At 38.8% G+C, this 25,251-nt stretch overlaps 1 protein-coding gene across 4 annotated transcripts in view; it reads right to left on the reverse strand.

Annotated features, from left to right (window-relative positions):
- Positions 1 to 25,251, reverse strand: part of SNX9 (sorting nexin 9) — a 60,394-nt gene that overhangs the window by 14,137 nt on the left and 21,006 nt on the right. For 3 of the 4 annotated variants that reach the window (XM_048935273.1, XM_048935271.1, XM_048935274.1), the window contains exons 5-12: positions 15,355 to 15,538; positions 14,451 to 14,604; positions 13,352 to 13,436; positions 12,319 to 12,444; positions 11,921 to 12,038; positions 7,707 to 7,837; positions 4,333 to 4,436; positions 2,515 to 2,618 (exon numbers count right to left, since the gene is read on the reverse strand). In XM_048935273.1, the coding sequence (XP_048791230.1) occupies positions 2,515 to 2,618; positions 4,333 to 4,436; positions 7,707 to 7,837; positions 11,921 to 12,038; positions 12,319 to 12,444; positions 13,352 to 13,436; positions 14,451 to 14,604; positions 15,355 to 15,538 (1,006 nt within the window). The remainder of the gene's footprint in view (positions 1 to 2,514; positions 2,619 to 4,332; positions 4,437 to 7,706; positions 7,838 to 11,920; positions 12,039 to 12,318; positions 12,445 to 13,351; positions 13,437 to 14,450; positions 14,605 to 15,354; positions 15,539 to 25,251) is intronic. The other variant, XM_048935272.1, reaches the window with a different exon arrangement.

Consider the following 25,251-nt stretch of genomic DNA (forward strand, 5'->3'; position numbering starts at 1 on the left):
CATTTCAAAACTTGAAAGAAGCAGATGTCAAAACCAATGAGGTATTACATTGTTGCTAATAGTGAAGCATTTACAATCACATTCTCACCCCCTCTACCCGCTACACAAGCTTCGAAACTGGATAAAGCTCTTTGCAGCTTGGATTTTTGAAGGCCACAAACAGCTGGGGAACAGTGTGCAAATGCTATAAAATTTTCACTGCACACTTCACCTCAGTCCTCCAACTTACGTGTACAGTGAGATTTTTTTCACCTTCCTCTATAAGGAAGGTGACACGGAGCAGAAATCTAATATTTTAAAGAGAAAATTAGCTTACAGACCTGTAATACCTAAACTCTCCTGAAATAATGGATTGGATATTTAAAGAGACTAGAAACCAGGCTTATCTAGGAATAAAAGCTGATGTAAGTATGTGAATTACAAAAGTGAATTCTTGAGTCCATTTACTGAAAATATATGCATAATTTGCTTCTTCACAAATTAAAAAAAAAAAAAGATTAATGGTATGTGTTTATTACTAAAACTGAGTATCACCACTCCAGAGGCCTAAAAAGCAACATGAGCTGTGAAAGCAGTTATTTTTGTTGCTGTTGTTTTAAATAAACTACCTACACTAGCAAGGAACAGAAAAAAAAGTAGATTTGCTTTTTGTTGTCAAATATCTGCGCTCATGAGGGCACACAGCAGTTTTTGGTTGCTCTAGCATTACATACAGTTGGATTTTCAGAGGGACCCTTCTGTAGCCAAAACAAAAAAAAAACACAATTACTTTATTGATCATCTATAAAATCATTTCTCAGGAATGAGACAACTTATGAAAATTAATGTTTCTTAGGGAGCAGGTACCATTCAGAGTACTAAAACTCCTTTTTTCAGCCATTTACTCTTTCCTGACTTCCCAGTGGTAACTTCAGCAAAGAACACCTTCATTCCATTTGTGTTTCTGATGTTTGCACTGTCAGTCATTTTTAAATGTTATGGAATGGAATGCATAGAAGTCATTGCTCAGGAAGTGCCAAAAATACTTGTGATTAGGAGTTCAGACTAGAGCTGACAGAAATTTACATTATTCAGTTTTTCAAGTTCAGATTTTACTATTCTCCCTTTTCCATTCAGTATGAATGTCTGAAAAGTTAGGAGTTAAAACTGGCAATCACATCTGACTTTGTGTTTATGCAAGGTAATTAAAAGCTGTGACCACTGTAAAAAATGATTACACAAATCATTACATCCCTAAAGCACTTATGTCATAAGTTTAGAGAGATTTTAACAGTGAACAAAATAATGAATTTCTGCTGTAACACAACTCACAGCCAACCCTTAACTACAGTGTTTTGATCATTTTCTTCTGTGTCTGCAAAGCAATGCTATTGTTCTAGTCTGTGCTGACAGACTCTCCTTCTTCCCCTGACCTTTACTTTCTACCCAGAATTGCCAGTAATGATCCCCTAGTGAAATGAGGGCTCTACAGTATTAAAGTTGTGAGGTAAGAGAGTTCAGATTTAGACTATTTTTAACGTTAGCAGCAAGAACGTCAGTGATGTGTGGAAAGAAACGTTCCTCATCAAGTTGAGGAATGTAAATAGCTTAAAACCATATCCTGCAGGTGCTAATGTAATCACTACCAGAAGAGACTGAGCTCCTACACTTCCCATTCCTGCTAGTCAGCTCCAGATATTCAACTGCAATGTAAGATTAGATACCAATGAAGAGAAACTTAGGAGACATTCCAAGTCTGGGGACAACATCTGGGGTCGGGAGGGTGGGGGGAAGGAAAGAACAACAACAAAAAGAAGTAGACTTGAGGAGAATTATATAACTGGTCTTTGGTATCAGACACTACAGCCTGCCCTGAAGTGTTTATTATGATTCTCAGCTGTAGTACCTGCTTCCTTTAATAGCTGCCTTGTGGTGGCCACAAACACTGAACACTGCTGTGGACTAGGAAATTAGTGCCCAGGAAGTCATAGGGCCTTGGTGTGAAGTTCTGCAACCCTAAATATCTGCAGGAAGGAAGAGACAAGATAGGAAAGAAAAAAGAAAAGAAAAAAAGAATAGGGCTAAAGAATAAGTTATAATCAAGTTCCTCAGTATTCTTTTTTTGAACTCTTTTCATGTTTAAATCTCCTCTCCTAACATGCAAAAATAAAAGGTTAATAAAGAGCAACAATTTATGACTTGATCAAAGAGACAGGTCTACTTTGCCCACACCACTAAAATGTAGATGAATGACAAAAAGAACAGATGCAACAAGGATTTAGATGGATGACTGGAATTATTTAACTCATAGTATTTTTAAGCCTATAGGCGGGGACCAAACAACTTTATTATGGGCAAAAAACCAAAAGAACTGAAAAAACCTGCACAACTCACCCTTTCAGACACCAAGAAAGGCACATAATTCTCATTATAATTTAGGATTTCCTTTAGTTTTAAATTGTACCTTGACTTACAAAAGAAACAAATAAACAGAACAAGAATGAAAACACTGTTGAGTTCAGAAGAGACACTTACGCCCTGTACACCTCTTCCAGTGCTCTTGTCCCACTGTCAGCAGCTCTTTAACTCCATCATCCATTGCTTTGGTGAACCTACCCACTGCGTCACATTTCTGTTCTCTGGGACATATGAAAGAAGCAAAAACAAAAAGCAATTTAGAGAGATGCATTATTCTAACTTGACACAAAACATCCACAGAGCTCTAAATACAAACAGAAGGACGCCACACCAACAGGAAGTTAGATGGCAGAGTTACAGGAGCAGCAAAATTCATGTTCACAAAATAAATATAATTGTTCCAGATTTTTTTAAATTGAAAACCATCAAATTACTAGCAAAATTGTTTCAGCAAATAGCATCTTTTCACTGAAGAACTATTGAACACTGCAAAACTTTAACCCAAGAACTACAGAACAGCCTGATTTGTCCACTTAGAGAAGTTATGGCTTTCAAGACTATAAAAAGAATATTTCATGTTTTATTCAAGTGCAAAGTTATCTTATTTGAAAGGAGCACAAAACATTTGAAGAAAAACAGAAAAATACATCACAACTCCATAGCCAAATAGAGAAATAACATAGTTGAATTAGGTGAATAAACTGAATTTGCACAGTTTTAAAGAAGGAAATGACATCTGACTGACTCCATACTGCTCAGTACAGTACGAAGTCTGTTGTGTAGTCTCTAATATCACTACTGTATCTTGATTAGAACAACTAAAATGCTGTAAGTGATCTAAGAAATTAATTGGACAAAACACTACATATCTTCCCCAGGATGGCAGAACAGCAACAGTAAAGGTACGGTGACTGCAAAAAGAACGGCCAGACTGTGCTCTCCTCTGTTTTGATGATGGTGTGCATGTCCAAGGCATCAGAATCACCTTGCAGTGCCAAAAGATAAGTTCTCAGCACCACCCAAGCTGCCCACCTCAGCCAGAGGCTCTGTTGGAGCTGCCCGGTTTGCAGTAGGGGTTTCTCACAAGAACATTAACAGGACTGATGCGGTTGGGTTTAGAAGTGATACAGCAATGCCACTACACACAGTCTGTCCCACTGGTGGTCTTGCCTAACATTACAGAAGTAATGGGCTTCTCGCAAGTGTTCATATCAGTGCTCGCTCTCTCTTGGGTACATCAAGAAGTTTTCAAGCCACTTATCTTCAGATACCTAAGACGGAACTCTGTGTCAGACACCTAAAGCCCACATACAAACAGCAGAAAAAAAGCTGTCATCTCAAATGAGATTTTGCAAGCATTTAAATTATATACCTACGGGTATATGATCAGATGTGCCCTCTCCTGGTTCACCTCCTTAGGCTTTTATACCACTGGGACAATTACAGCACATCACTTCAGAAAAGCAGAAAGTTTGAAACATGTTCAAAGTGAAAGTGATGTATGAACATCCATTCTTTCTGATTAGTACAGAACTGCCACAGCACAGTTGTTATATGCACCTTAAAAAGTACCACATCACTTGCATAAAGTCCACACTAGGCTATTTCCACTTGTAGGTACACTATTGTTTTTGCTCCTATAAATACTTCTAAACTAGTGGGACAGTACTATTCAACAACATATACTGAGTTAATATAAACCTAAAATAGTAAACATAGTATGCATTTCTACACTGTAAAATTTGAAAAAATTTGAAATAGAAATTTGGATAATGTTTTGCATCCAAAATGTTTACTATTTTAGTTTTTATATTAACTCAGTATATGCTGTCTACTCAGATTTATGATATCTACTGTAAAAAAACCCATGCAAATACAAAAAAGCATAACACAAACCAACCAAAAAATACTAAAGCAAACAAACCAACACCTTACATTTCTACCATGTCAAGGTCAGGAGCTTCTGGTTCCATTGTGGAAAAGATCATGACTCCTACAGTTTCATCTTTTTCTGCCTTCCGCTTTCCAGTTTTCCACTCCTTGAGGAAAGACCAAAATAAATAAATAAATAAATAAAAAGAACTGATCATCATTGTTCATCCACTGTTAAGGACGTGCACTTACACACAAAGGAGAACATCTAGGAGAACAGACCACCAACACCTTAAAATCTTTCAAATGAATCACAGAATCACAGAATTGCAGGGGTTGGAAAGGACCTCAAGAGATCATCGAGTCCAACTCCCCTGCTAAAGCAGGTTCCCTACAATAGGTCACACAGGTAGGCATCCAGACAGATCTTGAATATCACCAGAGAAGGAGAATCCACAACTTCTATGGGCAACCTGCTCCTGTGCTCTGTCACACTCACCATAAATAAGTTCTTCCACACGTTAGAACCAAACTTCCTATGTTCAAGTCTCAGGCCATTACTCCTTGCCCTATCGCTACACACCACCAAGAAGAGCCCAGCCTCATCCATTTGCCGTCCACATCCCTTCAGTATTTATAAACATTTCTCAGATCCCCTCCCAGACTTCTTTTCCCCAGGCTGAACAGACCCAGGTTACTCAGCCTTTTCTTATATGGGTGATGGTCCAGGCCCTTTATCATCTCTGTGCCCCTCCACTGGACTCCTTCTAGGAGATTCCTGTTTTTTTTGAACTGGGGAGCCAAAAACTAAATACAGTAGTCTAAATGCAGCCACACCAAGACAGAGGGGGAGGATTCTCTCTCTTAATCTGCTGGCCACGCTCTTTTTAATGCACCTCAGGATAACAATGGCCTTCTTGGCCACAAAGGCACACTGCTGGCTCACTACCAATCTGTTGGTCACCAGTACTTCCAGGTCCTTCTCCATAGAGCTCACCTGCAGCAGGTCATCCCCTGGCCTGTACTGACACATGCAGTTATTCCTCCCCAGGTGCAAGACTCTAAACTTGCCCTTGTTAAACCTCATCAGGTTCCCTCCTGCCCAATTCTTCAGTCTGTTCAGGTCTTGTTGAATGGTAACACAGGCTGCCAGTGTATCTGCCAATTCTTTTTGTCATCAGCAAAGTTGCTGAGGGTGGATTCTATCCCCTCATGCAAGTCATTGATGAGGATACTGAACAAGACCAGATCCAGCACCGAACCCTGGGGAACACCACTAGTTAAAGGCCTCCAATCAGACTCTGCACCACTAATGACAGCCTCTGAGTTCTACTAGTCAGCCAGTTCTCAATCCACCTCACTATCCACTCATCTATCCCACATTTTTTAAGTCTCATAACAAGGATGCTGTGGGGGATAGTGTTAAATGCCTTGTTGAAGTCAAGGTACACAACATACAATGCTCTCCCCTCATCTACCCAGCCAGTGATGACAACATACAAGACTGTGGTTGGTCAAGCATGATTTTTCTTTGGTGAATCCACGTTGACTACTCCTGATAACCTTCTTCTCTTCCAACCGCACAGAGTTGGCATCCAGAACAAGTTGTTTCATCACCTTTTCAGGGATGGAGGTGAGGCTAACTGGCCCATTGTTTCCTAGATCCTCCTTCTTGCCCATTTTGAGGACTGGAGTGACATTAGCTATCCTCCAGTCTTCAGGCACCTCTTCTGTTTGCCAAGACCTTCCAAAGATGATAGACAGTGGTTCAGCAATCACCCCTGCCATTTCTCTTAGCACATGCAGGTGCATCCCATTGGGGTCCATGGATCTGTGTGCCTTGATTTTGGCTAGTCACTTCTGACCAGATTCTCCTCAAACAACAGGAAGTCCTCCTTTACACAGATTCTTTGTCTTACCTGAGGGGTCCAGGATTCCTGAGGGCTAATCTTAGCATTAAACACTGAAGCAAAGAAGGCATTCGGGATCTTTGCCTTCTCAGTGCCCCCTGTCACAAAGGTACCCATCTCATTTAAACAGGAGACCCACATTTTCACTAGTCTTCCTTTTACTGTTAACACACTTCAAACAAACAAACAAACAACAAACAAAAAAACACCTTCCTTGTTAACCTTTACCTACTTGGGAAGGTTTAATTCCAAGAGGGCCTCAGACTTTCTCAATGCACCCCTACAGTGTAACAATGAAAGTTTCGGTTGGGCTTAGGCTTCTTCAAGAGTTTTTACCCTTTTGCTTGAGCACTCTGTTTTCTAGATTTTGTGGTAAAAAGGCCCTTTTGTATGCTACTGAAAAGCAGTATAAAGGCAATTTACATTCAGCTGTATGTGCACATGTGATATTGCTGATATCAGAAGCTGCTCAAAGTGATCATAAGACTGTTATGTAATTGTCATTACTGAGCTCTTAGTGGAAACAGAAGAAAAAATTCCAGATGCTCTGTTTATATTAGCCTGTAAGTTAGGTTCTAAGAGCCAGTGATTAACTAACATGATCATAAAACTCACCACTGTCCATTCAAATAGCACTTAATTGGGACTGCAGTTATTATGTTAGTAAACCCTTTATTTCAGAATAATCAGGTTGGAATAGAGTTCAGGTCTGTAGTCCAACATCCTACTCAAAAAGGGTCAAATGTGACTTAGTTACTGAGGGCTTTATTCAACCTGGTCTTAAAAACATGCAACAATCATTTACTTTTTGAGGAGTCAATGTGAATTTAGTATGAGTAGTGGTGAAAATAGCAGCCTTCCTATTCACTTCCACATCAGCAGATACTTGATATCTAAATTATTAACAGAGCTTGAGCTCAATCATGAATAAAATATTATTTACTAAAGGTGAAGATATCAATCCCCCCAAAAGAAACCCATAAGTAAATGAAGGGAACGGATAGGGAGGAAATCAGAAAGCTTGGTATATTGGGTCAGGCTACAGCATAATCCTATTACAACTGATTGCAGTGAAAACCATATCTGGGGATTTTTGTTTGTTTTTAAATATAGTACAGGATGAAAAACATTCCAGTTCTGCAACAAAACAGTTACTACTGTTAGCAAGACAGTACCAATCAGAGGACTGCAGCAAGCCTGACAGAGACGGATAAGGGAAAAACCCCAAATGATTTCTTGGGTGTCCTGCTGGAGGACACAAACTGGCCTTATACTGGCAGCAAAGCTACTTTCAAGAGTGTATCTGTTAGAGTGGCATAGAGTACTTCACAAAAGCAACTTTACGTCTTACTTTAACATGTCAGGTTACAGTAAGGTAACAACAGGTTACAGATCCTTGCTGCTGCCCACAGGGGGCAGACAAATGAGAACACTACGGAGTGCAATTCTTACTTTGAAGGGGGAATGGTGGGTGTGTGGGGAAGGTGGGGGGGAGGGAACAACTCCTCAATTCCAGCCATTTCCTACCTTCTCATCTCGGAAATTGAGAAATTGCTGGAAAACTTCACTTTCTGAAACAATAGGATGCCGACACATCCTTGTCATCCAAGCTTGCAGCCTCTCCATACGCATTTTGATAAATTCTTCTTCAAAGCGCCCTGTTATACAGTGAACAGTAATTGTTTTATTTCCATTTCAGAAATCGGCTTTTCTTTTTTATATTTATGTATATATGCACACACACACACATATACATAAAAACACACACTAGACACCCACACACAGAATCTGTAATTTTTCTTTTGAGTTGTTAAATGGAGGCAGAACTTACATGGAGTAAACATTAAGGTAACTAATCAGAAAAACTCCAGATCACAGTACAGGATATTGCTCCTTTTAAAGATAGTTAAAGACAGTTATAAGAACATAAACCTCACCCACAGTTCAAATCACTTTTTGGAAAAAAGAGATTAATAAACTTTTGGATGGAGAAATTAAGATAGCTAGATGATTCAAGACAAATTAGGCATGGACTTGGAATGCATATGTTTTTCTGATACAGTCCACAAAATTCTTGGCAGGGCTCTACAAAGTTAGAGGAAGATGAACTACCTACTTCCAAGGACATCATATCCTAAATAACAAAGCACATGTATTTGAGTGGTCCGATTTCAAACAGCAGATTTTATTTTTATGGTTGTGAGCAAATGAATGTGTTTGACAAAACAGAAGTCTCAATAAATCTTCTGTATGAACCGGTTATAATACATATATGAGTCAGTAATTGATTTTTTTTGTCAGTTAGATTACAGCACCAAGTAATCAAAAAAATATATTTTTAAACCAGTAGTGCTTCAGTACTGTGTATTTATAAGAATATTTTAATTTTAGCACAAACTACCTCTAAAGAGAATAATCTAATTTTTAAAAAATGCACTACAGACTTCTTAAACATAGATTGAATAGGATATATTTGAAAGAAATGAGAGATTCCTCCAGATAACAAATGTGCATGGTTTCAATATAGTTCTACTATAAAGTTACTGTGGCAGCAGCTTGACAAAAGTGGATTTTTATTTATTTATAAATTGCAAATATGGAAAGCGATAAGCACAATTTGTCAGTGTTTCTTGTAACACTTCAGAAAAAGGGGGAATATTTTTCTTTCTTTGGGGGGCGAAGAGGGAAAGGGAAAGAGAGAAGGCGGGTGGGGGGAAGGGGAGGCAGTGGCATGAGAGAATTTAGTCTCTCCCACAGACTCCAAAAGACAGAAATCCACAGGGAAAATTTAATTGAGATGACAAAGTCCTAAGTATTAAGATACAGTTAAAATGAAATCTAGGGACTCCATCAGGTCTTCTGGTTTCCTTTCAGTCCACAAGCACAAGTTAATCTAAATACATTGGTGAATTCCAAGTACGAGGCTATCTAAGGGGAGGGGAGGAAATCACTTCCTCACTTTTCAGTTTCCTCGGCATTTATCCCAGCATTTGCATCAATGCTTAGCTTTCTTCAAACACAATTGAACTGCTGCATTTTTACTGATGCCCACAGCCACATGGTTGGCTACATGCCTGCTTTTGCATACTTGTTTTTGGCTGGTTATCCTAAAGCCTTTATAAAAATTTTACCAGAAAACGTATGTAGAAATTAACGTAAGTAGAAACATGTAGAATAAACGTAAGTAGAAATATGCAGATTTTATACAGGCTTACACTCCTTTCCTCACAAACACCCATGTGCCCTTGCAGATAGGAAGAAAGAGACCAGTGAAAATGCACAGATTGCGCGTTCAATTGTAGTTACTGAATTCATGAGCACTTAAGTTGTGCAATCCCACTTTCCTTCAAGTAAGAACAACTGACTTTCATAGGCTTTGGAGAGTTTGGTCAAGCCAAATGGGCACTGGACTGGAGCACAGTGCTACACAAATGAAATAATCTCTCTAAACCAATTGTGAAATCAAGCAATAGGAGGAATAGCCACAACATTTTACTTATAGGCAAAAAATAGCTTGTAGGAGAATTCTCCCTTTCCTCTGAGAGCTTTGCAGCAAAGGTCCTACAACATAACACTTTCACAATCAAATACAAAAGAAAATTAAAACAAAAATCTCAAAACAATTCCTCCAGACAAATACAAATGCAATACGTCTGCAAATACAGAATATAACTAGCTATCTATTCTCTCCAACAGCAAATATCTTCTGTAATAATAGGGAAATAACAGTAAGTAAACAAACAAAAAAATAATCCACTTTGTCTTGGTTTTAAATCAATGGCCTAGAGAAATAAACTGGAGATACGAAACGATGCTTTTACTGGTGGTGTTTTGTTACAGATAGTTATAGTTTACTATAAATACTTAATGAAAGATTTTTCTTTAATATCTTTTTTAAAGAAAACGGGGAAAAAAACACCCAAGCAGTAAGACATGACTGAAACTTGAACAAAAATTCTCTCCTTATTTCTCTTCCGGAACTGTCTTGAGCAAAGTTACCACAAAATGGTAGAATTTTCAATTCTTGCTGAAGTCATGAGGAAGGCCAGCAAAATTGCTACCTTGGACTTCTGGAGGGAGGACTGAAGTGTTCTGGCAGGGGAAGTTCCCATGATATTCCTGAAGGAATAGTCCTGAAGGGTAAAGGGGTCCAGGAAGGCTGGATGCTCCTCAAGAAGGAAGTCTTAAAGGTGCAGAAGCAGACTATTCCCCTGTGCCTCAAGATGAGCCGGTGGGGAAGAAGAGTGATGTGAATAAACAAGGAACTTTCCCTGAGGAGAAAAATACAATCTGTCTTCTGTGGAAGAAGGGACAGGCAACTCACAGAGAGTACAAAGAAGTTGTTAGGATACGCAGGGAGAAAATTAGAAAGCCAAAAGCCCAGCTTGAACCCAACTTGACTGTTGGGGTAAAAGAGAACAAAAAACTTTTTTACAAATATATTAACAGTAAGAGGAGGGCTGACGAGAATCTCCATCCTGGATGCAGCAGGGAACGTGATCACCTGAGGATAAGGAAAAGGCTGAGGTTTTCAATGCCTTCTTTACATCTGCCTTTAGAAGTCAGAACAGTTTTTCTTGGGGTATTCAACCCCCTGACCTGGAAGTCTCAGATGGGGAGCAGAACAAACTGCCTACAGTTCAGGTGGAAACAGTTAAGAGACCTACTACTCCACCTGGACTACCACAAGTCCATGGGGCCAGATGGGATCCACCACAGAGTGCTGAGGGAACTGGTAGAGGTGGTTGCCAAGCTGCTTTCCACCTTCAACACTTCTGACTAACTAGGGAGGTCGCAGAGGATTGGAGGCTTGCCAGCGGGATTCCCATGTACAAGAAGGGTTGTAAGGAGGAATGGGGGAACTACAGGCCTGTCAGCCTGACCTCGGTGGCAGGAAAGGGTAGGGAGTAGGGGGGTAGGAAGGCCCTACAGAGGGATCTGGACAGGCTGGAAAGCTGGGCTGAGGCCAATGGGATGAAGTTCAACAAGATCAAATGAAGGATCCTGCACTTTGGCCAAAACAACCTCAGGCAACGCTACAGGCATGGGGTTGAGTGGCTGGAAGACTGTGTAGAAGAAACAGACCTGGGGGTGTTGGTTCACAGTTGGCTGAACATGAGCCAGCAGTGTACACAGGTAGCCAAGATGGCCAATGGCATCTTGGCTTGTATCAGAAATAGCAAGGAAGTGATCATCCCTCTGTACTTACCACTGGCAAGGCCGCATCTCAAGTACTACATTCAGTTTCAGCCCCTCACCATAGGAAAGACACTGAAGCACTGGAGCATGTTCAAAGAAAGGCAATGAAACTGGTGAGGGGTCTGGAGCACAAGTGTTAAGGGATTATTCAGTCCAGAGAAGAATAGGCTCAGGGGAGACCTTATCACTCTCTACAGCTACCTGAAGGGAGGCTGTGGTGAGGTGGGAGTCAGCCTCTTCTCCTGTGCAGCTAGCAGTAAGACTAGACGGAACGGCCTCAAGTTGCAGCAGGGTAGATTCAGGTTGGATGTTAGGAAATACTCCTCTGAGAGAGTGGTCAGGCACTGGAATGGACTACACAAGGAGGTGGTGGAATCACTGTCTCTGAAGTGCTCAAAAAACATTTAGATGTGCTGAGGGACGTGGTTTAGTGGGAAATATTGGTGAAAGTGGACAGTTGGGAAGGATGATCTTGGAGGTCTTTTCCAACCTCGGTGATTCTATGATTCCTATGAGTCCACAAACAAATAATAAACATTTACCTGTTACTTGCTTGTCTGGAAGAGATGGGATTGGAATGGCTAATCCAAATTTAACCAGAAGACGCTCATACAACCAATCAAAGTGCTTGTATCTGTGGTTGACAGATCGATTAGTGTTCTGTAAGAGAAACACAACTCTGAATTTTGACAGGCATCTACAGATAGCAACATGAAACAAGCGTGACCAGTAAATATGTGGAACTTGAAATAAAACTTATGATGTAGTCTTGAATCTATAGTTGCAGAACTAAAAATGCTAGGAAATAACAAAACTACTCTTTGGGGGAAAACCTGTGTCAACCATCACTTACAAGTCTGTAAACAACTTGAATAAACTTATTTATCTGTAAAATAACCCACATTTGCGAAAGAGAAGAGCCTGTTTCAGATACACTTACAGTGCAGGTCAGCTGATACTCAATGTAGCTCTTCAGACCATACATTTTTGAACCTTTTTTGGGATCTGCCACCACACAATCAAATGTAGAGGTAGGATAAACCCACATTGGGCCATAATCACCGATCTGTAAGAAATTGCAAATATTACTGTTTTTAATTGAATACATGACATTGTACCAGCTGCAAACAAGGAAACAAACAAAGAAACAAATACATTCCATTACATGAATGAAGAATATTTTTAAAACAGAGCTTCTAATTCTCTTAATTTAAAAGTTTCAGACGCTTTCAGTGAGCCTGAGAATCAGGAAACACAGGGTTTCCTGCAGCTAGATATAATTTACCACGGTTGTATTTAAGTATGTCCATACATTTTTTTCAAATAGCTAAGGAGCAGTGAGTTGTAGGTATTATTACCTCCATCATATTTCACTATAATAGTATAGATCTACAACAGCCTGTTATTAGATCAGCAGATGAACTCATCATCATGACTGAATACAGCAAACCTTCATGAATGTACTTCAAGTAACTATCAAGAAAGCTGAGAGAGTGTAATACATTTTCTGCCCTCTCTGTTTCAACAAGGCTTGTTTTTCACATTCACAAATAATGCAGGAAAGAAAAACACTATTAAGAATAATTCTGAAAACAGAAGAATGCTTAGAAGAAAAGAGTTAAAACTTGACTCTGAAAAAACCCTCAGTGATACAGGACTCTGGAATGCAGTCCATCATGACTTTAAGTGGTGTATAGTTTCATGATGACAGTGACATTTCTAATTAAGCACCAATTGTGTCTGACCCAGATATATTTAACAACCCTGAGACTAAAAGTTAACTTGGGTAAGAAGAGAAGTGGAGAGAATCTGAAAAATGAAACAAAACAAAAAAAACAATACCCAAAACAAGTCAGAAATCAACCACCACCCCACTTCCTCTCTAAAAATAACCAAATAAAAATCCAGCCAACCCACTAAACAAAAGTCACACCCACACCACAGTCACACCCACTCATCTACCTCCAACTTACAATTATGGGAATCTTCTCTTTTGGTTTTGCTAGCTGCTTTGCCAATAGATACTGCTCCATTCCAGGTTTTGCAAATCCAGGAAATCTAAACAAAACAAAGTGATAAATTTACTTTGCATCCCCTTTCAATATGCACAGAAGAAAACACTTAGCATTTCTCAAAAACAGAAAAAAGTTATGACATGGGTTACCAACTATTCACCCTGAAAAAAAAAACAGAAAAGTTTATGCTGCTAATCTCCAGCTTTTGTCTGTGTAATACAGGCTCCTTCTTGCACGACATGCAGCTACTTGTGCCCTGCAGTCCACCAGAGCGAATGTAACAGTAGGGCATGAACTAACTAACATCTGCCACGCCATCCACTGCAGCCTATACTTTGCAGATGCACACATGCATGTATACACGTGCACACCTTTTTGCTGTTTCAGACAATGAGAATTCAATCATCTGAAAGAACAACAAAGTGCAGATTTAAAAAGTACTTCTAAGCATGAGTTAAAATAATTTGTCCTCCAATTAGAAAGAAAAATGTACAAAAATCACTGTAGCATCCTTACGCAAAGGCTTCACGAATGGCAAATAGCAGTTCTCTTTTTTAATTAAGAAGATACTTAGCCCTTCAAATATCTATAATCTACTATTTGCTTGCAGAAACACTAGAAGTTTGACATACCTTTCAGGCAAATGCTTTTAAAATTATTTTTATGCAAAATGGGTTTGCAACAAGTAGCTGCCAAACTGATGGAGAGGTACTGCAGCATAACTGGACAAAATGTCCACTGATGGACAAAGTCAACCATCTCTGAATGACTAGTCATGAAAAATTTAACCAACAGTAAGTCCAGAAATGAAGAGCTAGTAAAGGCATTATTTGTTTGTATAACATCTCCAAAAATGGTTTTATGATGTACGTTCAGGGTTTCCTGAATCTACATTATCAAATCACACAGAGCCAATACTTAATCCACATACACTTTCACCCCCAAAACATTATTTACACTGCATATTTCAAGAAGGTTTAATTGCAACACATCTACGCTACTTGAAAAATTCCAGTTCTCTTCAATATGTACACATTTGTTCTGTATTTTCCATTACTTGTTAAGTGGTAACTTCATAGCAGCTGCACGAGAGTTTCCACGCTGGGACCCGCCAGCCTCTGACGACTCAGTTTCCTTGTAACCAAGGTAAGATGGTGAAGATGATTTCGGGTCATCCCAGTCATCATCCCAATCATCGTCATCAGCAGCTGCTGAAGTAGAGAGGAAGGGTAAAGACAGTTACATGCTTTCTCTTTAGAAAGCAGAAGCACCTTCCTCAGCACTCATACACAAATAATCAACCAGGTAAATATGCTGAAGAGCTAGCTGAATCTTGTATTTTTTAATTCCTCCTCAGTTATCATCCCCATCAAGTACATCCTAACAAACACTACACTACAAATCCACTGGGGCAACAGTGATTGGAAAAAAAAAAGAGATGCTGATGTGCAAAAATACTACAAAAAACAGCACTGCTCTATATTCATATACCATTGCTTAGCAAGATCCAGTTGTAAGTTTTCCTCTTATTTTAGTCCCTTCCGACAAGTAGGTGAGGAGCCTTCTGAAAGGCTACCATCTTCCTAAAATCAAGGATTTGGAGACTATGTTTTCACAGACCTGAAGGCATAAATTCAAGGGTGTTTAAGTTCCAGTTATTCAAGTTGAACAAGATGTCTAAGAACAGATCGCCCGTGAACAACACTCTGGCTTGAGACAGGTTTGAGGCACCCATCGTTATGGACCTGATTTTTATTAATATTTTTAAAACCAAACAATGACCTTCATCATTTTAGTATTCAATTTACTGATATGATGATTACCTACCTGGAAGATTTTTATTTTTATACTTACTTTTTATTAAGCAATTCATTTCCTACAGTTGCAAAAGATTAGGTAATTCCTACATCCATTGTCCACCTACCCTAATTCATTCAAAAGTAAGAGCATTATTAGCACACCTGGTCCTTGATATGCCTGTGGATGACCAAATGTTGCTGCTGCATCCCAGTTATTTGAAGCACTGTTCCTCTGGCCAGCTGCACTTTCAGGTTTTGTTGCCCAGCTGTCTCCAGCGGTTCCATTATCCCAGTTCCCAGACTTCCCAATATTCCAGCCTGACCAAGGATCACTGGCACTATTTACCTACATTGTGTAAACACAAGACAAAAATAAAGAAGGAATTGATGAAGACAGGAGCAAAGAACACACACTTTCTTCCTGAAGTCTTTGATGTCGTGATGATAGGCTACAAGTTTACATTCAGCACTTCACATTTGTTCAGTTCAGTAGCAGCAGCCAAATCTGCTTTAAACTGCAGTAAGCACCTGGAAGAACCGATCAGCTTTCCAGTAATGTGACACTAGAGCATGGCAATAAATGTTGTATCTCCCAAAGGAACTTAAACAATTTGTTCCAACGTTCTTAGGAAGTACTCTTACCCGTGGTAAAAATTATTTTACTCTAACACCACGAGTATGGTGTATGTGAACTACTAGATACATCAATCCACAGACTAACCAGCATATCTGAACCAGAAACTTGAAAGTCAATGATTAGTATTTTACTGAATGCTTATTTCGCCAAATGAAGATCAGTGGGTTTACTAAAAGCAAATCCTAAGTTGCCAATATTGGGTGCACCAGTTTGGAAGTTATGGCCAGGAATTTGAGCAGCTTCCCTGTTACAGCTTAATTCGTTCAAAGCAAAGATGAAGGAAAGAAAGAAACATCTGCCAGGAAACAGAGTTTGGCATCTCCCCATAGACCTACTCCCCCAACATTCTACTGATATTGCAGCGGAGGTGGAAACTTCAGGGAAAGAGCACACAGAAGACATGTCTCTAACTACTGCATCAATTTCTCAGGTTTACCTGACAGTAAATTGGATTAATAGCCTAGCATCCTGCTCTGTGATTTGATTTTTAACACTGCGCTTTAAAAAAGCATTGATTAGTTAAGTGCAGTCTACTCCAAATGCTTCAGTGCAAAGGCTAAGTGGTAGAAAGAGGGGAAAAAAAAAATCACAAATCAAAACCCACACACCCAAAGTGTAGGAGGAAGGAGGAGGAAAAGGGGAAGGAAAGAAAATAAAGCCTACAAAGTTTGCTTTGTTCAGCAACTGAGGGGGGAACTGAGTTTTGTGAGAAAAAAAAATATATCTCAAAGCCTGCAGAATCCAGGGCACTGTCTTTATCATGAAGCAGTGTATCAAGGATGCCTAGTATAATTAATTGCTATAACAACTTACGTAAAACTACAATATTTACATGAAACTTGGAGCATTTTCCAGGGCAGAAGATTTACTAAAACTCCCACTGCAAGTCAACTTATTCTCCCCAAACCCTCCAAAATCTTTAACATACCTGCATTCCTTACAAAAGTTAAAATTTAAATAGAAATTACTACTTTATTTCAGCTCACTAAGAAGACCACTTGTTTCAAAACTGTGTAACAAACCAGAACCTTATTCAGATTTTGCAGACATCCTCTTGTAAGCAGAAAAAGCAGAACATTTGTTTGTGCAACAAATGCAATTTTATCTTCCAAACATTTTAGATTTTTCATGTATTGAATCTTTTTAAATACAAAAGTTTAATTAAACAGCTGCACCTGTGACTTTGCTTTATAATCCTTGATGCTACCATGAGTCAAGGCAGTTATTACGGTAAGAGCATCATATTCTGCCCACCACTTAGATAAACAAATACTCTTTAATAATGCCAATGCATTGTTTTTCTGCAGTTCTTTGAAGTAATCCTGGGTAATCACAGAATGTGAGGTCTTGCTTTAGTTTACCGTACAACAAAGTCTGCTGACAGTCAGACTTCACAGTTGCTATCAAACCTTCAGGAGTTGAAAAGGCATGTACTATTGATATTGCACAGTGCGGGCTCTTCAGGCACAGAGTCCCCAGGAACTGGAAATCAAGGTGAAATCCTCTAAGCTGAGTGGAAATCTCCATTCAGAAGACCCAAGAGAAATAAGTGAGCCAGACAAGAAGTGGTCTCTAGAAAATGCTGGACTGAGAGCAATTGTATGGACAGCTCCTACATTGATAACATTTTTTTTTTTTTTTTTTTTTTTTTTTTAAGATGAAACTGATGCAAGAACACTGCTCCCCTAGGAGAGCATTTTGTTGAGGTCTGCTAATTCTTGGATAGCTGATGCACACTACTAATTACAGTGAAGTTGTTGGCTTATAGGGTACCAAGCTGCTCTTCTTATGATGTTCACCCCATACAAGTTTATGCGAAGTGAAAAAAAAAAAACAAGAACATGCCATCAGAATTCATTGTCGTTGTTAAAGGAAAACACAAATGTTGGGGCTCACCCACATGGAAAAGCACGTCTCCTAATGCAACTTAGAGCACCTACAACAATTTGCATAATATTCATTTGCATATACTTCTGCAATATATTTTGGGCTGATCGCTGGCAAATGAAAGCTCAGAAGTGGGATGATTGCCAAGAGGCTGAGTAAAGTTCTCCTCTTCTCTGTAGTTGATGTGAAATCTGGTACATGAGTGGGTGGCAAAGAAACCTTAAGATTCACTGCAGAAAAAGGGGGAGGTAATAATAGTAATACTGAATACAGTACTAAAGAATGGCTGTCAAAAGCAATCATTACAGAACTTGCAGACAGTTGCTCATACACATTAAATGCCATACAGCAAAGGGAAACGGATTACTGCTCCTGGAGATGTTTTATCTCTGGTCCTACAGGGAAGCACTACTCTGAAATCAGTTTTACCTCTGAGATGTCCAAAAAAGCTCTGGGATAAACTCTTTCCCCTAAGCAGGTGACACAGAAGAAGTTGCAGAAGTTGTTGGATACGCTATTCTCATTCAGCTGCTTTCAGCTGAAGGGCACACATTTCTTTCCGAGGCACTGGCAAAGAGGGTAAGAGATGGGTTAAAGATGTGTACACAGGTGACACATCTCAGAGAACATTTCCAGGTCACCCTTCATCTTTCTTCAAATGTTTGCCTATATTGCATCCATTGTGTACATGCACATACTGTGGACGCTTCCAAACAGTAGCCAAAATCAGTAAGTATAGAGAAGGGTTCAGGAATCCAAAGTCTGCCTTCCTCAATGTCTCACAACAACATGGAGGCCCAAGTAAAAACAGATCATTTATTAAAGGAATAATCTCAGCTCCAGTCAGCAGTTCCACAGATCTCGGTAGCTGACAAATTCCGTAAGAGAAACCATTTCTGTGGCTTAGCTCTGGTTGACTAAACCTTAATCAGGCCAGCAGGTATTCTGTAAGTGATTAACTTGTACATTCTCACACCTTAACTATTCCATAACTTATAATCCTCTGATCTCTCTCTAGGCAGCACAGAAAAGATGAAGAGTCCCTGCAAGAAGCTATTATTGAGTTAATTTAAGGACAGAGTACACCTAACATCCAAACATCCAAAGCAATCTCAAACAAATGCACAAAAAGAAAATGCTACACCACACATAATTAAGAAACTTCGATCTTCAAATGAAATGCTGTGTCTCTGCTCCTCAAGCACCGAGATTAAATTGAAAGATAAATTCCTTAAAGGCAACCAGTTTTCCCTTTTTTAGACCACCACAGCCTTGTTCACTCCTACTGCTCTGAGAGAAAAACCAGAACAAAAATAGCTATTTGGGGGACAGACAATGGAGACATTGCTAAATATTTTAAGAATTTTCCATTAAGGATGGATGCAAAAATCACTTTAGAACCAGATGATTATGGGTAAGGGGGATGGGGAACAGACAGGAGAATTGTAGCATATTTTCAAAGATCTAATTATAGTTGAAGAAGAATTTCACAACTGCAAAATCCTCAGCTTAGGGGTGGAAGGTCACTGTCTTCATCAAATGAATCAAAAATGAAACATGAAAAAGCAACATTTTTTCTATCCTAAGAATCTGAAGTTATAAAAAAGAAAAAACCTAAGTCACCGTGGCATCACTCTGTCCTAGCTCAAACATCTTTTTTTGACCTCTTGACTACGTAAATAATTCCTGGCAGACTCCTTCCTCGTATTGATGGATGCTTCTGACTGAAGAATGGATCAATTTTACTCCTGAAGGACAAAAGCCGAGACAAACCAAACAATGTTCAGATGCTAAAACTAAGCTGATTACCCCAGAAGACCCCAGATAGCTGTGCCACCAAAAGTAATCATTTCCAACTGTAAGAAAGAGACCTTGAAACCTGCTTCAAGAGACAGAAGCCATGCTGAAAAAGTGAGAAGTAAAAGCAAGCTTGGTCATATCAAGGAAAGTACAGGATAGCCAAAGTTCCAATGAGAACTATGACACTCCTCAAGAGACATTGAAACAGGGGCTATTGACAAAGTAGCCGAGAAGCTGCCTTGCTTCATGGTAGATTTTCATCTATTAACTTCTGACTCAAATAAGAAAAGCCATGTTTGTGAGGCAAAGTAGTATTTTTAGAAAGATGTGTAACTTGGAAGAGAAAAGAAAAAGTCCATACTTCAGTGATAGGGTGAGGAGAGGGAAAAAACTCCCATCTGTTGGCACCCTCATCGATAAAAGGAAGTGATAATACTTTCTCTGAAGTTTGCTTAATGTTAGCTTTGTCATACAATTCTGTATATTTATCCAATGAGGATCTCTCAGGCTTCTGCTTTCATTACCCACGCAGGAATATTTAAATGGCAGTCAAGTCACTTTAATATCCTTGTTTCCTTTTTACTTGATTTCAGGTTTCTTCTCAAAACACAGATGAGAAATGTCAGAGACTTATCCAAGTAGCAGTCACAGTAAAGCCAGAAACAGAAGATTCCCTTGTTTCTCTTTGATGTTGTTCTTTAGATATCCCAGGGTCAGGCTACAAAAACTAAACCAGGCTTTATCCTTTCATTTTGGGAACTGCACTCTGTATTTTTGTTTGATAACAGAGAACAAGGGTTTCACTCGTGTATTTTTGTAGGCCAAGACTTTTCAAAGTACCATTCTCAATGACAAATGTCAAAGACTTCACCTTAAAGATATGATCAATGAGCAACTGCCCCCTACTGTGGTGAAGGAGATGGTACAACACACACATGCCACATGGCACTATGCCTGCAATTAAAGTAGGAGCACTTCTACAACTGACAAGACTGCCACTATTATCAAGTCAAAACATCCTTTGTATACTCAATGCCAAACTACTAGACCAGAAAGCTACCTCACAGAACAAGAAGTCAGTAAAAAACTGAGCTACAAGAAAAGGAATGTGCAAACACAAAAAACTGTGGGAAAACTATTTCAGGGTTAGATTTTGCCTTACAGCATGGGATCACAATGATGAAGAGTGATCACAATACCACAACTTAACAACATGCTGTCTGAGCCTTTATTCCATTGGGACTCTCACAAAACACATCTCTGTAATATGGATAGGCACAACCACTGTCCTACTGTGGACAATCATATTTTTATATGTGAATGCAATTCAATTCAAAGCATGCGAGCCACTCTTTTATGGAAATCAGTGCCTGGTTTTTTGTTAAAAAAAGAGTTGGTCACAAACTCCTGTCACAATTCTGAATGTAATATCATGACTTAGATCACAGAATTACAGAATCAGAGAACTGTAGGGGTTGGAAGAGACCTCTACAGATCATCGAGTCCAACCACCCAAATGTGGAGGAAAAGTGCTGCTTTCAAATTACATGTAGCAAAGGAAGATGTTGAAGTGTTGTCTGTAACAAGAATTGGAATTTAATAATTGTGAGAACCAGCAAACTAGGATATTGAGTATTCTGGTAATTTATGAACAGTTATAACCCAAATAACTTTGCTTGAACTTCTTTTTAGACATCTTTTACACTACACCCTTCAAGAGATTATTTATGTACGGAGATAACTATACATTAAGTCTTACAAATATACATATACAGAGTTAAGGTTTATTACTTACGGAAGCACGCTTCTGAAGTCCATAAAAAAACCAAACACAATTGCAATCTACCTACATACTTTAGAAGGCATTTTAGCATACCAGTTTAACAAGACAGACTGAAGTACACCAAACATGAGGGAGTCATGCATCTCCCATTTCCCACAACAATACTTCTACCTCACTGAATGCACACAGCAATGCCACAGAATTGGGAGACTGTTTCAGGAATGCAATAATATGCATGTCAGTTTCCACAGAATAATGCACTTTTAGTAATAACACTATGTTTATTTTCTTTGATCTTAGCATCTACTATTTTCCATAGCCATTCTGGTGATGTATGCTACACAAATTAATGAACACAATTTGTCTTTACAGCATTAAGTTGCATCTATTGGAAAAGATATTAAGTACAGCTTTGGGGACAGCTACCTTAGTGTTCTTATGCTTGTCCAACAACTTAGTCTACAGACCTGGCAAGTTAAGAATTATCTCAGTTCCTGCACACCAAACAAGGCGCTTTCACTACTTTTGATTTGTCCTGACTATACAGAATGACTATACAGAAGTTTTCTGAAGGAAAATGATCTTCTGGACTGTACCTGTTTATCTTTCTTCTACTGGGAAGAAATTATCCCAAATCATTTCACTTACTACTGGCTAAAACAATATGTCTGACCTACCATAATTTAAGTTCATTTCAGTGTCATCATTGCTAGTGTTATTTTAATATCAGAAAAACTTACATGTAACTTCCATGACTCTTTAAAATTACTCTTTAAAATTAGAGCCTTCAGTGTCAGAGGAAGAAAACTCCTCATTCTTTCACCTCCTTTATGTAAAGACCATACGATCAGGACAGCATGAGACCCATAGAAGCCATATAACAGGTCGCATCTTCACCATTTAAGGGTTACTTAATTACTCTGCTGACTGATTTATTCAAAGGCCTTTCAGACATGAAACCACAAACATGATAGGTACATGTAGCAGTAAGATCTCTTATCCACTTTTCTTCTCTGGGGATAAAAATAGTCACCCTTAATCATTTATTCCCTTGTTTGTATACAGTTAGCTTCACTGTTTCCTCTGGTTGCTTTTGTCTGCCCCAGTACTACAAGCAGTTCTTGGAAACATCCACCTTCTCTTGGTTATTTGGGTATGACTGCTTGCTACCTGCTTGAGCCTCTTTAAAGGAGATGCTGCAAGCTCTACCAAGATATTTATTGCTGGCACACTACTGACTCAAGGAATTAGCTAGGAAAGAAGAAACTGCCAAGCTGTGCCAAGTTCTTCCTTTCTCTTTAGGGAGTATCTCAGGACCCCTTTTCTATCTCATTTTATATTTGTAGCTAATACAATTATGACAGCATACCAATGTGGTGTTGGGGTCATTGTATCTTTCTCAATGAAGAAAAGGAAGTTAGAAGAGTAGGTAGCATTAGTTATTAATTTATGGAACAACAAGAAAAAAGATCTTAAAAAAACAAAGATAAGGAGCAGTGCACCGTTCAACCTGATGATCTTTTTCTAATATCAAAAAATTAAGGGTTCCATAGTAAGAAACCAGAGACATCTTATTTTCCTAGAAAGCAAAAGGGAATGTAAACAGAAGGAGGAATGAAGTCTTATTTAAAGAGATGCAGACATACAGATAGATTTGGGAAAACTATGACATACAGCATTTCTACTTGACAAAAGCACTTTTATCCCTGAGATATAGCAGAACATCTAACGTTATGTTAACAAGAGTACAATGCATAAAGCTAAAAAATAAAATTTGTTGGAATTTTATTTAAGCCCTATCAGAAGCACATTGAGATTTAAGACACATTTCTGAGTGGATCGACTATCCAGCTGAGGACTGGAAACGAAGACAGAAAAACATTATAAAGTTTGTATTAAAACAGCAAGTCTCTTAAAAAAAAAGCCTAACAGTAACTTAGCTGGATCTTTTATTTTTAATAAGGCTTGGTGCTGAAAGACAATGAGACAGATCATTCTGTCTTTACCAGCAGAAGTATGGTAGCCATTTCAAGAATTAAGTCATCATTTTGACTGACTGAAACTGGGGGCTGTGGATATTATACACATAGAATCACAGAATGGCTTGAGTTGGAAGGAAACTTGAAGTCCATTTAATTCCAAATCCCTTCTGTAGACAGAGCTGCCACCCATCAGATCAAATTGCCCATGGCCCCATCCACCCCAGCCTTGAACGTCTCCAGGAATAGGGGACCTACAAATCCTCTGGACAACCTGTTCCACTGCAAAGTTACTGATATTTTAAAGCAACCTTAATATATTAGTAATAAAAATTCTAAGATGTCCTGTTTATTTACAAGTGTTTTTATAAAATTTTCCTGTAATAAACTCAACCCCCCAATTACTGTAACAGGTAACAAAATGTCAGCAGTTAGGAATTCTTTTTCTTTTTCAGTGCACCAGACCACACCAGACAATTTTAGTTCCCATTACATTAACACCTAATGTCCTGTATTTCTACGCTTTCCACAGTCTGAACACACAAGTTGTATTTGTAGATGAAGCACTTTGTATATTGACCAAATCACTCATTAAGCAACCTGAAAGTAGCAAGTCAATTGCTTACAACTATATATCTGAATACAGATCAATCCAAAGCACCTGAACAAACTTGTTAACCAGTGCAAATGCTAACACAATCAAGTGTGGAGTAATACACTTGTGGAGCAACCCAGAGAGCAGGCTATATTCTTACAGGCAACAGCTTCAGAAGTAAAGCTGGTAAATAGGGGATGAACACCACAATGACTTCCTGATGCACCAGTACACGAGTCAACGCAATCTTTCAGTATGTCTGGCCTTTCTATGCCAGAACAGCAATATTAAATCTTTTTTTGCACCATGTGACTTTACAAAGGAGCAATGCATAAAATTCTAGTATCTTCATTTTACAAATGAGACACAAGATCAAGGAGATTGCAGAAAGTGGCTTTTCTAGGGGAAAAAAGAAAAAATTCTTAGAAACAGATGGAGACAATTAACCATAAAATTTTTGCACAGAGAAAATATCATGAAGTAAAGAGCTCTCTGATCTGGAAGAAAGGCACAATATCCAAAACTACAGCCAGACTGCTCAGTATACAGATTAAATTCTTACTAGCAATAGGACATGTGAACAAAGCATAAGATCAGTGTCGGAAACTGAAGAAACTAACATTCAAAGCAAGACTTAGGCCTTTCTAGAAAATATATTCAACCAAACAGCAGTTTACTGAACCCAGATTTAAAAAAAAAAAAAAAAAAATCTTGAGGAAATTGAAATAGCGATAAAATCTCGACAATGCAACAAGATGGTTTCTGCTACAAAAAGGCAGGAAAGCAAGAAGCCCAAACATATCAGCCTGAGGGAATGTATTAGCTTCCCCTACATCTTGCATGACCTTGCCTGCATCCAGATTCACACTCCCCCCTTGTTCTCTCTCTCCATCTCCAGCAATACAGTGTTACTATAATGCACAACGGTATGGTGCTTCTCCAAACTGTCTCACAGAGCATTTGAAGGATAACGGAGACACATAAGAATAATACATTGATGAAAATGAAACACGCTGTTCACTTGGAGTTACCCTATTCCAAAACTTGTTTATAAAGAAACTGCAATTTGTTTGTATTACAGATTCAGTATACTGCTGATAAACTGTTAAGCACCTGCCTTTTCAAGCTTTGCCTTCTCTAGAAATGCATCTTCCAAAATTACATTGATGTAGTAATTCTCTATTTCCAGCAGAACAGATCTTTTATTGTAATTCTTCCTCCTATATAGGCAAGGGCTATTTTTCTGCCCTTCTCCAGGCACATGAGTGCCCTCTGTTAAGCACAGATGCCTTTACCACCATTCAAAATAGTCTAATCTACTTTACAACAAGTAGTTGTCCCAAGGTAAAATTTACTTATTTCATTCACAAGAGAAACA

Source organism: Lagopus muta, chromosome 2 (assembly GCF_023343835.1).
Source record: "Lagopus muta isolate bLagMut1 chromosome 2, bLagMut1 primary, whole genome shotgun sequence".
Lineage (NCBI taxonomy): Eukaryota > Metazoa > Chordata > Aves > Galliformes > Phasianidae > Lagopus > Lagopus muta.